Source organism: Macaca thibetana, chromosome 2 (genome assembly GCF_024542745.1).
Source record: "Macaca thibetana thibetana isolate TM-01 chromosome 2, ASM2454274v1, whole genome shotgun sequence".
NCBI classification, from domain to species: domain Eukaryota; kingdom Metazoa; phylum Chordata; class Mammalia; order Primates; family Cercopithecidae; genus Macaca; species Macaca thibetana.
This window is the reverse complement of record NC_065579.1, coordinates 174,542,605-174,556,773: the sequence shown is the minus strand read 5'-3', so window position 1 is coordinate 174,556,773 and position 14,169 is coordinate 174,542,605. Positions and strand designations below refer to the sequence as shown.

The following is a 14,169-nucleotide window of genomic DNA, read 5'->3' as shown; positions in this document are numbered from 1 at the left end:
GCATAATTATGATAGTGATTTTTAAAATATTTCATACTGTCACATGAAGAAGCATTTTTCTCTTCAATTCAGAAGACTTCCGCAGTCTTTGTTGCAGTTTGCTCTTTACATTTACATTTGTTTGAGACTACATCAAAGCAGCCCTCATCTGGCAGATGAAAACTCTCTACTGTAGCATAAAGCCTATAAATTATTAACTGTTTCCATTTAGAATTTAATTTTGGCACTTACTAACAAAGCCTAACTTGCCACCAGTTTTGCCTCCTTTTATCAGAATGTATTCTGTTAGGATTAGATTTCATGCAAATGTAGACTGCCCAAACTAACAGTGGCTTAAAGAAGATAGAACTTCACTTCTCTCTTGGGTAAACAAAGTCCAGATTTAAGGATTGGTATGGCATCTTGTATTCAACCAGGACTGAGGTTTCTTCTAGCTTATTTTGTCATCCTCCATGCACTGCATTCACCTCATGGTCCAAGATGTGTGGTCTGCTTCCAGCAATATATCAGCAATCCAGCAAGAAGGAAGGAGGAAGGGGAAGACATGCCCACTCCTTTTTAGGATTCTTCCTGGAAGGTACACCCATGACAACTACACACAATTGGCCAGAATGGCTGAAATGGCCCTGCCTGGCTGAAATGTCTTCATTCTGGGCTGCTCAACTCCCAGGTGAAGACGGGAAAACAGGGGAAGAAAGGCAGAATCGATATGAGGGACAACCAGTAGTCTCTCCCATAGTCTGTGTTCCCACCAATTGCCTTTGTTTGACAGATTCCACTCTTCTCTATTTTTCATTTGTTTGTTTTCTATAGAAAGGTAGCATTTTCCTTTTCATTTGCCTTCTATCATGAAGTTCTGATGTTAAAGACTGTTTCCCTTTTATTCCCCGCTTCTATCTCTAAATAAACTTAAGTCACCTGGCCTTGCAGAGTTTCACCAAGTTGGTGCATTGGTTCCTCCCACAGGTGATGGCTGTGCTGCCTGGCCCTCTGCAGCTGCTGGGAGTGCTGCTTACCATTTCCCTGAGCTCCATCAGGCTCATTCAGGCTGGTGCCTACTATGGGATCAAGCCGCTGCCACCTCAAATTCCTCCTCAGATGCCACCACAAATTCCACAATACCAGCCCCTGGGTCAACAAGTACCTCACATACCTTTGGCCAAAGATGGCCTTGCCATGGGCAAGGAGATGCCCCACTTGCAGTATGGCAAAGAGTATCCGCACCTACCCCAATATATGAAGGAGATTCAACCGGCGCCAAGAATGGGCAAGGAAGCAGTACCCAAGAAAGGCAAAGGTAATATCACACTCCCAGGCTGTTATAAAACAACAGCTTTCCCAACCTCTAAATTATGGGATCAGAGGGGGAAGATCTATTTGAGAAACTTTAGTTTTAGAATTTGTTATTGGCATTTTTAAAACGCCTACTGTGTTCTAAACCATATTCTTGAAAAGTTCAAACCTTAAAGATACAGATAAGATTACCATTTATGTTTTGCTTTATTATTTTAAATAGCATCAGATGAAATAAAATATGTTAAATCACAAATAGTCTATCCTCTTATTATTTATTTATTCAAACATTCAGCAACTTTCTATAGGGAGCACCTATTTGTGTCAGGCTCTGGGCCAGATGCTGGGAGCTAAAGCAGTGAAAACAAAGAAAGGTGACAAGTCAGTCTTCTGAACTAAGAGAACAATGTTGTAAGGACCTGCTGTGTTAAAAGTCACATGAAAGCATTTTGCGAACAAAATATTAGATAAGTGCAAGTGTTTTTAATACTACTCTAATTACATATGTCAATCAATAGATCAACAGAAGGAAACTAAGAGTACAGACTGCATCTAGGGATGACACCTGAAAATCTCTCCTGTTGCTTTCTTGACATATTTATTTAGCACCTACAAAATGCCCCTCAGTGTGATAGACACTGGACAATAAATTCATTTCGTTTGTCTGGAGTTCTCAGAAACCTAGCATTTGCTGCATCAGAGGAGCAATTACCTTTGAGGAAGTGGAGCCAGTCCCACTAGTCCCTACAATGGCAGGAAGCTCCACCTCTGGAGAACTACTGGATTTGGAACTTAGAGGCCTAGATGCCTGGATGCTAGAAATGAAAGAGACCTATTCATTTGACCTTTCTGAGCCTATTTTTCTTCATTTGTAAAATAAGATTGTTGATACAATCAGTGACATACATGCTAAGCAAAGTGCTGAGTAAATGCTAAAGCACCATAGGAAACTGGAGTTACTACAACTGCTCATTCAACAAATCCTCAGTAAGAACAGAGTGTGTTCCAGGCACTGTGCTAGACACCAGGGATTCCTGATTCATCTCTCCTACTCTTCCCCAAATAACTCAATACAGTTAACTACACAATTCACTGGTTAGAAATAGCATGCCTGAATAGTACTATAATCATATCTATTCACATAAAGAAAGTATTACTGACTTTCTACTCTTTAGGAGCTCGTACTATACTTAGAAGATTATCTCAGACATTTCTTTTCCTTCCTTTATTGAATGGCTTGCCTGGCCTTTGGCACTTCTTGTACTTACTCTGATGGGTACTCATATTTTAAAAGAATATGAATTCTCTGTTTGTATTTTATTCCCGGACAGTAAGTCAGTGAAAAGTACAATGGTCAGGATTAAGGTGCTACTAGTGACATAAGCATTATGCCAAGAAGATACTGGGACCATACATTTCATTTCTCCATGTTATCCATTAGTCCCAGCAACATGGGAGATCCAGAGTTGTGTTTCTCTGAAAGGCACAGCATGTTCATTCTAACGGCATGTGCTGTGTATTTCAATAACAATTTGAGAAACAGTGACACCTTTCACATTTAATCTTGTAGTGTGGCTATCTTATTCTTATTCTTGTGTGTAGACAGGCAAGCAGAGATGCTCATGGCTTAAGGGACCCAGTCACAATCTCACGCCAAGACCAGAAAGATAAGCAGAGCTTCTTGCTCCTAAACCAAGCTCTCGACTTCATCCATACTGTTTTATCATTCTAAAATATCTTAGCTCTCCTACTTAAAAGCCAGATTTGCATATGAGAAAATATTTGTTAAATTAATGAACTAATATTTGAGGCTTAGGAAATCCCATAGCACATTGAAGAAATTAAGCAAATCTACTGATTCTAAAGGTAAGATGTTACTGAACCACACACAAAATAAAATAACTCTATTATTTCCTTTTATATTCCACATCATACTGTATTTAAGCATAAGAGGAAATATTTTGACCATAAATTATTATATTTAAAAACTTTGCCAGGCACAGAAAGAAAAATCCTGCATATTCTCACTTAAATGTGGAATCTAAAACAATCGAACTCATAGAAACCCAGAGGAGAACGGTGGTTACCAGAGGCCTTGGGGTAGGGTAGGAGGGAGAGAATGGAGAGATGATGATGAAAGGTTTAAAGCCTCAGTTAGGCAGGAGAAATAAGTTGTTTTTTGGATATCTATTGCATAGCATAGTGAGTATAGTTAATAATAATGTATTACACCCTTCAAAATCACTGACAGAGTAAATTTCAAATTTCTCACCAGATAAAAATAAGTATTTGAAGTGATAGATATATTTAGCTTGATTTAATTACTCCACATTGTATTCATGACTCATAGTATCACTTTGTGATACTATATATCACATAGTATCACCCCATAAATAAAATACAACTATAATTTGGATAATGACTCCAATGTTGTTTAAAATACACACACACACACACACACACAGAACAAATGAGATGAAAATATATATACATGTTAAGTGGTTATCTCTGAGTAGTGGGCTTATAGGCAAATTTGATTTTTCTTTATACATCTTTGAATCTTCCAAATTCACTATAATAAACACACCATAGTATCTCCAAGTTTTATACTTGGAAAAATGTTTCCTCATTACTTTTTAGCTTCTTTACTTAACCAATGCTGATACAAGCAGCTTCACGTATCAGTTATCAAAAAATACCTCAAATACATAAAAAAAAATTGTCAGCTTGATTTTTCTTTCTTATTTATTTTTTTCTTTTTGGAGACGGAGTTTCGCTTTTTCACCTAGGCTGGACTGCAGTGGTGCAATCTCGGCTCACTGCAACCTCTGCCTCCTGGGTTCAAGTGATTCTCCTGCCTCAGCCTCCCAAGTAGCTAGGACTACAGGCACATGTCACCACACCCAGCTAATTTTTGTATTTTTAGTAGAGATGGGGTTTTGCCATGTTGGCCAAGCTGGTCTCGAACTCCTGACTTCAGGTGATGCACCTGCCTGGGCCTCCCAAAGCTATAGGATTACAGGCATGAGCCACCATACCCAGACTGATTTTTAAGTTCTAGAAGATGAGCATATTATTCCTAGTCTTTCCTCTTGATAAGTATTAGGCAAATGTGTCAGAAATAAATAATGGTTGTCAGTACTTCATTGATGCGAGAGACAATCTACTAATCAATCTCTCTCTCTCCTCCCATACCCCTTCTCTCTCTTCTCTTCCCAGTAGAAATACCATTAGCCAGTTTACGAGGGGAACAAGGTCCCCGTGGAGAGCCTGGCCCAAGAGGACCACCTGGGCCCCCTGGTTTGCCAGGTCATGGGATACCTGGAATTAAAGGAAAACCAGGGCCACAGGGATATCCAGGAGTTGGAAAGCCAGGTATGCCTGGAATGCCAGGGAAGCCAGGAGCCATGGGCATGCCTGGGGCAAAAGGAGAAATTGGACAGAAAGGGGAAATTGGGCCTATGGGGATCCCAGGACCACAAGGACCTCCAGGGCCTCACGGACTTCCTGGCATTGGGAAGCCAGGTGGGCCAGGGTTACCAGGGCAACCAGGACCAAAGGGTGATCGAGGACCCAAAGGACTACCAGGACCTCAAGGCCTTCGGGGTCCTAAAGGAGACAAGGGCTTCGGGATGCCAGGTGCACCAGGTGTAAAGGGCCCTCCAGGGATGCATGGCCCTCCCGGCCCTGTTGGACTGCCAGGAGTGGGCAAACCAGGAGTGACAGGCTTCCCTGGACCCCAGGGCCCCCTGGGAAAGCCAGGGGCTCCAGGAGAACCTGGGCCACAAGGCCCTATTGGGGTACCAGGGGTTCAAGGACCTCCTGGGATACCTGGAGTTGGAAAGCCAGGCCAGGATGGGATCCCGGGCCAGCCAGGATTTCCAGGTGGCAAAGGGGAGCAAGGACTGCCAGGGTTACCAGGACCTCCAGGCCTTCCAGGGATTGGGAAACCAGGCTTCCCAGGACCCAAAGGTGACCGGGGCATGGGAGGTGTTCCTGGGGCTCTTGGACCAAGAGGGGAGAAAGGACCAATAGGTGCCCCAGGAATAGGGGGTCCTCCAGGCGAGCCAGGCCTGCCTGGAATCCCAGGTCCTATGGGCCCTCCAGGTGCTATTGGTTTTCCTGGACTCAAAGGAGAAGGTGGGATTGTAGGGCCACAGGGGCCACCAGGTCCCAAGGGTGAGCCAGGGCTTCAAGGCTTCCCAGGAAAGCCAGGTTTCCTTGGCGAAGTAGGGCCTCCTGGCATGAGGGGTTTGCCAGGTCCCATAGGGCCCAAGGGGGAAGCTGGGCTCAAAGGTGTGCCAGGACTCCCTGGTGTTCCAGGGCTTCTCGGACCTAAGGGAGAGCCAGGAATCCCAGGGGATCAGGGTTTACAGGGCCCCCCAGGTATCCCAGGGATTGGGGGCCCTAGTGGCCCCATTGGACCACCTGGGATTCCAGGCCCCAAAGGGGAGCCTGGCCTCCCAGGGCCCCCTGGGTTCCCTGGTGTAGGGAAACCCGGAGTGGCAGGACTTCATGGCCCCCCAGGGAAGCCTGGTGCTCTTGGTCCTCAAGGCCAGCCTGGCCTTCCAGGACCCCCAGGCCCTCCAGGACCCCCAGGACCCCCAGCCTTGATGCCCCCTACACCACCACCCCAGGGAGAGTATCTGCCAGATATGGGGCTGGGAATTGATGGCGTGAAACCCCCCCATGCCTACGGGGCTAAGAAAGGCAAGAACGGAGGGCCAGCCTACGAGATGCCTGCATTTACCGCCGAGCTAACCGCACCTTTCCCACCGGTGGGGGCCCCAGTGAAGTTTGACAAACTGCTCTATAACGGCAGACAGAACTACAACCCGCAGACGGGCATCTTCACCTGTGAGGTCCCTGGTGTCTACTACTTTGCATACCACGTTCACTGCAAGGGGGGCAACGTGTGGGTTGCTCTATTCAAGAACAACGAGCCCGTGATGTACACGTATGACGAGTACAAAAAGGGCTTCCTGGACCAGGCGTCTGGGAGTGCAGTGCTGCTGCTCAGGCCCGGAGACCGGGTGTTCCTCCAGATGCCCTCAGAACAGGCTGCAGGACTGTATGCCGGGCAGTATGTCCACTCCTCCTTTTCAGGATATTTATTGTATCCCATGTAAAAAAAAAGAAAAGAAAAGAAAAGAAAGAGATTTTATAGAAGAAAAGAAAATGATGCACCAAAAAATCCAAATGAAAAACGTAATTGCTTCAAAACATTTATATAGTTGGAAAGTTATATTTAAGTGAAAATCTGGACCATCGTGTACAAATAAAAACTAAGATGCATGTTTAATACTCCACACAGCAGCCTGTAATTGAGAATGACGGAATAGATTTATGTATCAAGTACTGACACTTGGTTGTACCCACTGGAATCATATTAGCTGTTATATGTTATATGCTTCCACAATAACCTGCTTATTCAGATCAGTCAAAATATATCAGTATGAAAGATCATAGCTAATGAAAGGCACTCACTCATATTGTTTACTTTAAAATATTTATAAATATGCCTTAAAGAAATATCAACGATAACAATTACATACCGTATTTACTTGCTTAATTTCCTCTGTATTTGTGTAGATACCTTGACATGGAATGTATGGTGGGGAGACCTGTAGTGTTACCGCCCCAGTGGGAGGGGGCCCTGGGGACCCTGGTAATGCTTTAGTCAAAGGGATATCTCTCTCATATCAGAGGCTGTGTCTTTTAGTAACAGCAGTCCTCATCAGAATTGTGTGTCTGTTGTCTCTAAAAGAATGGGTGAACCAATCGGCCATTGTGAATTTACTCAGTGCCTTCTCTGTACCTAGCACTGGGTAAAACACTTTCGTGGAGCATTAGACAGTAACCCTCAAGGAGCTAGAGAACCAGACGGGAGACATGAGCAGTAATTAAATTAATTAAATTAATTAAATTAAACAGAGTTTCTATTTCATCTTTTTTTTTTTTTCTGTGACTTATTTTTCTATTTTCTTTCCTCCATGTAATTTTCACTATGGCCTAACTAATATAAACACCTGGAAATTACAAGGAAAAAAACTCTTCCTCCAATTGAACTTTCCAAATTTGTGGAATATTTATTTGTAATAGCTGTTATCAGTTATGCTTATATAGCATTAAAAATTCTCCTCCTTTGACCACACACACAACCACAGTGTGGTTCTAATCATGGAGATATCAGTAATTTTTAGTAACTGTGAATTTTGAAGACATATCTCTGTTTAGTATGTATGCAAATTGATGTATAATCTGAGGTTCCAAAGTCAATTTTTTTTTTTTTTTTTTTTTTTTTTTTGAGATTCACTCTGTCACCCAGGCTGGAGTACAGTAGCACGATATTGGCTTACCGCAACCTCCACCTCCTGGGTTCAAGCAATTGTCCTGTCTCAGCCTCCCGAGTACTGGGACTACAGTCTTGCGCCACCATGCCTGGCTAATTTTTGCATATTTAGTAAAGCTGGGTTTTCGCCATGTTGGCCAGGCTGGTCTCGAACTCCTGGCCTCAAGTGATTCACCTGCCTCAGCCTTCCAAAGTGCTGGGATTGCAGGCGTGAGCCACCGCACCCAGTCAAAGTCAATTTTCAAAATCCAAGCCATACTTTATTGGTGAGGGGGGAGTTTCAGAATTACACAGAAAAATTAATGTTTGAAAAAAATTAATTCTGAAATTTCGAATTTAAAAACGGATGTGCTACTTCCGGGTATAGGAAGTAAAATTATAGGAAAAGAACTGTTTCTTTAGAAGCGGACTGTAGAAGGGCAATGTAGAATGTCAAAGGGCAACAAGAGCCTGTATTTTTAATGTCATCCTGTACTCGGCACAAATCAAAGGCCAATACAAGTCTAAAAAGGAGAAATAAATATTTTTCCAGGTTTTTGCTTGGGCACATACTAACTGCTTTGGGCATCCTAATCTGATCTCAAAACACCGAAAACCCATTTTGAGCTTGCTATTAGCCTGCTGCTGACTCTATTAGTCACTTGGAGCAATAATGTGGGGTTATGGTGGTGGAATCTTATATCTTTTTGTCAAAAATAAAACCGTGAGTTAAGGGGATAGATATAGATGGAAAAATACACAAATAAATACGGTATGAAAACACATAGAAATGTGTCTTTGTCAAATCTGAATCATTATTACCATCACAAAAATCCTTCTCTTGGCCAATATCTCATTTCCCTATACAGTATACAAGCACCATTTCTTCTCAATTTTTAAGAAGAGAAATTAGTCCATTACCACAGGGGTTCTTAGTCACTACTAATTATACAACAATCTTTTCCCAACAAAAGATGACCTCCACAACCTTTGTTTTCAAAGCAGACAGCATTTATGTGGCCAAATATCCTTTGGGTTGTTCTTGAGGATACTGGTTTTGGGCTGATGACTATGGGGGAAACATGGATCCACTGGGCTCCTTCTGCTAAACAGCCACATTGAAATGGTTTAAAAGCAAGTCAGATGAGGTGATTTGTAAAACTGTATTTATCTGTACATGTATGGGCTTTTAATTCCCACCAAGCAAGAGAGAAATTATCTTTTTAGTTAAAACCAAATTTCACTTTTCAAAATATCTTCCAACTTATTTATTGGTTGTTACTCAATTGCCTATATATATGTGTGTGTGTGTGTGTGTGTGTGTGTATGCATGTGCATGTGTGTGTATGTGTATTATCAGACATAGGTTTCTAACTTTTAGACAGAAGAGGAGCAACATCTATGCCAAATACTGTGCATTCTACAATGGTGCTAATCTCAGACCTAAATGATACTCCATTTAATTTAAAAAAGAGTTTTAAATAATTATCTATGTGCCTGTATTTCCCTTTTGAGTGCTGCACAACATGTAAACATATTAGTATAAAAGCAGATGAAACAACCACATGTTCTGAAGTCTAGGGATTTTGCTATAATCCCTATTTAGTTCAAAATTAACCAGGATTCTTCCATGTGAAATGGACCAAACTCATATTATTGTTATGTAAATACAGAGTTTTAATGCAGTATGACATCCCACAGGGGAGAAGAATGTCTGTAGTGGGTGACTGGTATCAAATATTTTACAGAATACAATGAACGGTGAACAGACTGGTAACTTGTTTGAGTTTCCATGACAGATTTGAGACTTGTCAATAGCAAATCATTTCTGTATTTAAATTTTTGTACTGATTTCAAAACCATCATTAAATATCTTTAAAAGTGTGTTTCTCATCTTGCTCATATCATTCAGTTGACGCTGAACCTCACAAGCATTTTTAAATTCCTACTCTTATGAATTAGCTGCTGAAATAGAGACCTAAAATAAGCATAGCTTACATGGAACAATTTATTCCTCTTTGACATAAGAGCTCCTAGGATAAGCAGTCTAGGACTCACATGGTAGTTCCAATCAGGGCCCCAGGCTCCTTCTATCTTATTGCTCTTCTACCTCAAGGCTGTTGCCCTCATCTCCATGGTCCAGGATACTAACCATCAGTCACATTCTATCCCCAGGGAGGATGAACAAAGCAGGAAGGACAGGATACGCTTTTTGCTTTAAAGAACTCAACCTAGTAGCTGCTTGGATCACTCTCTCCCATATCCCTTGGCTCCAAATTTAGTCACATGACCACAAGAGGCTGTAAGGAAGTGTGGGAAATTGAATAGTCTATGTAACCATATGCCCAGCTAAAAATCAGGGGTTCTATTTTTAGTAGTATGGGAGAAGAGAGAATCCATATTAGGGAATAATTAGCTGCTGCATCTGCCACTTCCATTACAAAAGAAAAAATGGCCATGGACTTCTCTTTTCCCGTAAGAGACCAATCTTCAAATACTCCATTCTATTTCACTCTGCCACAAAAATAAGCCAAATATTTTGAGGGGAGATAGTGGTGAGTGGAGCTAAAGGGAAGAAGCAGACCTGTTTGAAGAGCCTAAGGGTCTTAGTAAGACCCTGAGAAGAATTATTTTGTGATGACTTACCAATCCCAGAATGATCATAACTTACCACGTCTAAAATATTACAAAGGGATTATTCAAATCATTCAATAAGCAAGTATGTACCACCAGTCTATGGCTGGTTAACTTACTTGTTTAAACCATCAGGCTACAACTTCCATTCCCATATAGCCCAGTTAGTTTGGTTTTATTTCATAGCCAAATACACTTCCCTCACAGTCATCTTATTGGCATAGAGTGTTGTCACAAAAGTGAATGGAAGAATAGATAGAGGAAATAGAGGCAGGAAAGAATAAATGGTTAGAATTTGTAATGCTGAACAGCAGGGCAAATCTATCATCACTGTTACTAAATAAAGGAAATCAAAATATATATCTTATAATGGGTGTATAGTACCCCTTTATATTAAAACAGAACACAAATAAAGTAGCCCCTACTTGGTGCCTGATACTACTAAGCAATGTGAGGCATACAAAAGGACAGAAAACATAACTCTTCTCCTTAAAAAATCATCTTCTGGGCCAGGTGTGGTGGCTCACACCTGTAATCCCAGCACTTTAGGAGGCTGAGGCGGGCAGATCACGAGGTCAAGAGATCGAGACCATCCTGGCCAACCTGGTGAAACCCTGTCTCTACTAAAAATACAAAAATTAGCTGGGGGTGGTGGCACGCGCCTGTAATCCCAGTTACTCAGGAGACTGAGGCAGGAGAATCGCTTGAACCCAGGAGGCAGAGGTTGCAGTGAGCCGAGATCAATCCACTGCACTCCAGCCTGGCACCAGAGCAAGACCGTGTTAAAAAAAAAAAAAAAAAATTATCTTCTGCTTGGAGGATATCAAGATGTTTGTTAAACAGAAAATTGATTTTCCAAGAGCGGAGCCTGCACAGAGCAGGTGTTGTTGACTGGATTCATACGTGCTAGAGAAATTCAGAAAGAGAAAGACAGTTCCATGCCTCCCTCTTCCTGGGAATACCTTCTCTGACCTGTCTGCTGGGTAAACTCCTCACCCTTCAGGGTCATTTTCTCCCCCACATCACCAACCTGCCTCACACATGCCTCTGTCCCTTCACTTTTTCTGCTTTGTAACTGAACCACTTGTCATCTTCCCTATTACAGTATAAGCTTCTGTGAGCAGGCTAGTTCTTTCATTTTTTCATCCACAGCCCATCATCGAGTAGTGGTCTAATACCAGGATGAGGAAAGAACGAATCCCTGAAGAATGCTGTGGGGTGAGGGGTGGGGGCAGGGAGTCCTAAACTGGATGTGAGTTTAGACCAAATGGCAGGAAACTCTCTTCTAGCTCACGTATTCAAGATTATGTAGAAGCTAACTGTGGGATAAAAATTTCAGATTGTTGGAGAGGTGATTTTTAAAGATATGTAGAATTTGGAGGGAGGGATCATGAAAATATCCCAAGAGAAACAGCTTCTCCTCCTCTAATCGAGAGGAGAAAACTAAGTGTGTATGTGTATGTGTCTTGAGTGGCAGGCAGAAAGGAAGTTGAGCTCAGGGAAATGGTCTGACTAGATCAGAGCATCTACCCAAGGACTAGTAAAGGAAATTAATTTAATAACTAAAGGAAGGTCAGTCAAGTGACACAGCGCTTCACATACAGGGAAGAGACATTTCTATTTTTAATATGCAATAAGACACAGTAGGTCTTTAAGTGGGAAAATGGTATAAAAATACGTATTTTAGAAAAATTATTTTGATGATGCTATGAAGCTGACACTGAAGAAGGCAGGTTACACGTATTAAAACCAATTATGAGACCAGACCATCTTTTATGTAGAAATGAAATATTGGGTGATGGCGAAGGACCCTAAATAGACCTTGCAAGGGAGGAGGTAGAAGAAGGTAGGTTCAGGTGTCAGGGTTTAAGGGCTGCAGGACAATGAAGCTGTTTCAGGGCCTCAGAACTGGGATGATGAAGAATGGAAAAACTGAAGAGCTAGCTGAAAGACTGAATTGAACTTGGGGACAATACTAGATGGCCTTATAAGATAGAAGGAAGTTTGGCCCCAAAAGAAGGAAACTTGGCCCCAAATGGCAGTTTCCTCCCATTGACAAACTTGGAAAATAGGGATGGTGCCATCAACAGAAGTGGGTAGGCCATTAGTAGAACCCATGCCAGGCAGGATACAGGGGACGACACCCAGTTTGCTTATAGACTTGTTGAATCTGACCTGATGCTGGGTTTTTTAGTTTGCTAGGGCCACCATTCATGAAGTGCCACACACTGCGTAGGCTTAAATAACATACTTTATCACAGTCCTGGGGCTAGAAGTTCAAGATCAAGGTGTCAGCAGGGTTGGTTTCTTCTGAGGCCTCTCTCTTTGGCTCGCAGATGGTCATCATTTATCTATGTCTTCACATAATCTTCCCCCTATCTGTGTCCTAATTTCTGCTTTTTATAAAGACATCATACTGGATTAGGGTTTACCTTTGTGACCTCCTCTTAACTTAATTACTTAAAGGCCCTATTTCCATATACGTCACATTCTGAGGTCCTGAGGTCCTGCAGATTAGGACTTCAACATGTGCATTCTGGGGGACACAATTCAGTCAGTAACAGTGGAAGATGCCTGTGCTCCAAAGATGTGTTTTTGGCAGGAAGATGAAAGGTAGAACTGTGAGCCTGGGGAGAGGTCTCGTGGCCTCTTGTAATAAGAGGGAGAAAAAAGACTAACCTGTAATTAGTAACACCATTTGCAGAACAAAATAAATTGCTTTACAATTTCCTCCTTTATGTACTACAAGAAGTTAGTTTAACACATCATTTCATCAAAGACACAGCAAAGATAAACATCATCCAAATACATGAAATTACAAGGCATTCCAAACATACAGAGCCAATATAGAGTTGAAACAAATCATGTCTTATTATATTTTGGGAGTTTCTCCCCTTAATGGTTCTTGTGACCATTAAAATGCAAATGTTCATGCTCATTCCATATCCTGAATAACAAAAATATCTCTGAAGTAGCCTTAGGATTATCTTTTAACAGAGAGTTGCACAGAATTTTGGATATTTTCTTTCATTTTACAGAACCAATACTTGTGTCTAGACAAATTTCATTCTCAAACAACTTATTCTTTCTGAGTCAAAATCATCTAATAATGTGTCTTATTATTAGAAAAAAAATTTTTTTTGCTAATTCCTAAGGATACATGTAATGGAATTGAAATCAAAGTGGGACATATCATCTCATTTTTACAAGTTATTCAGAAGCTTCTTGTGTGTGTTACTGAAACACTGGACCATCTAATCAAATTTTCCTTAGACACATCCAGAACCTTTTCAGAAACTTTTTGCTTTGCTATCTTACTGTAAGTAAAAATAGATTTGTATTAGAATCAAAGACACTTCTAAATTAAAGTTTATAAATCTTGAGGACATCTACATTTCACATGGCTTATTAAAACCATCACAACCTAAAAATTAATTTTGTAATAAGCACAGCCAAGTCAGTTCTCATCTGACAAGTGAGTGGCTGGCAGCAATTTTCACATCTGCTCTTCATTCGTGGGATGAGAGACACAGGGGAAAAGCTGATGTAACACTGACGACTCTCCCCTTGCATACTACTAATAATAGTCATCTTTCCTCAGCAAAGATGATGCTGTCTTTGCTATTTATTCTGCCAAACAAGACTCGAAAAAAAAAAAAAAATGTTAGGAGAGGGTTCTATGGTCAAACCAAAGGAGAACAAATCTCAGCGCCTCTGTTCACCAGCTATGATACCTTAAGCCAATTACTTAACCTCTTTAAACTTCAATTTTTGCATTTATAAGATAGTAAATGATAACACTGAGTATCTTCTACAATAGTTGGAAAGGGAGGTGAAGTACTAGGGTGTGGTATGGAGAGTGTATTAGTCCATTCTCTCACTGCTACAAAGAAATACCTGTGACTGGGTAA

The 14,169-nt window shown here is 41.4% G+C and overlaps 1 protein-coding gene and 1 long non-coding RNA gene across 3 annotated transcripts in view; one reads left to right on the top strand and one right to left on the bottom strand.

The window, feature by feature from the left end:
* The window catches only part of COL8A1 (collagen type VIII alpha 1 chain), a 148,505-nt gene extending 138,998 nt beyond the window's left edge, over positions 1-9,507 (top strand). Inside the window, exons 4-5 of one of the 2 annotated variants that reach the window (XM_050782052.1) lie at positions 967-1,297; positions 4,513-9,507. In XM_050782052.1, the coding sequence (XP_050638009.1) occupies positions 967-1,297; positions 4,513-6,422 (2,241 nt within the window). In that variant the 3' untranslated portion in view covers positions 6,423-9,507. The remainder of the gene's footprint in view (positions 1-966; positions 1,298-4,512) is intronic. The other variant, XM_050782053.1, reaches the window with a different exon arrangement.
* LOC126949330 (uncharacterized) overlaps positions 1-14,169 on the bottom strand; it is a 67,482-nt gene that overhangs the window by 39,606 nt on the left and 13,707 nt on the right. The gene's annotated exons all lie outside the window — the stretch shown is intronic.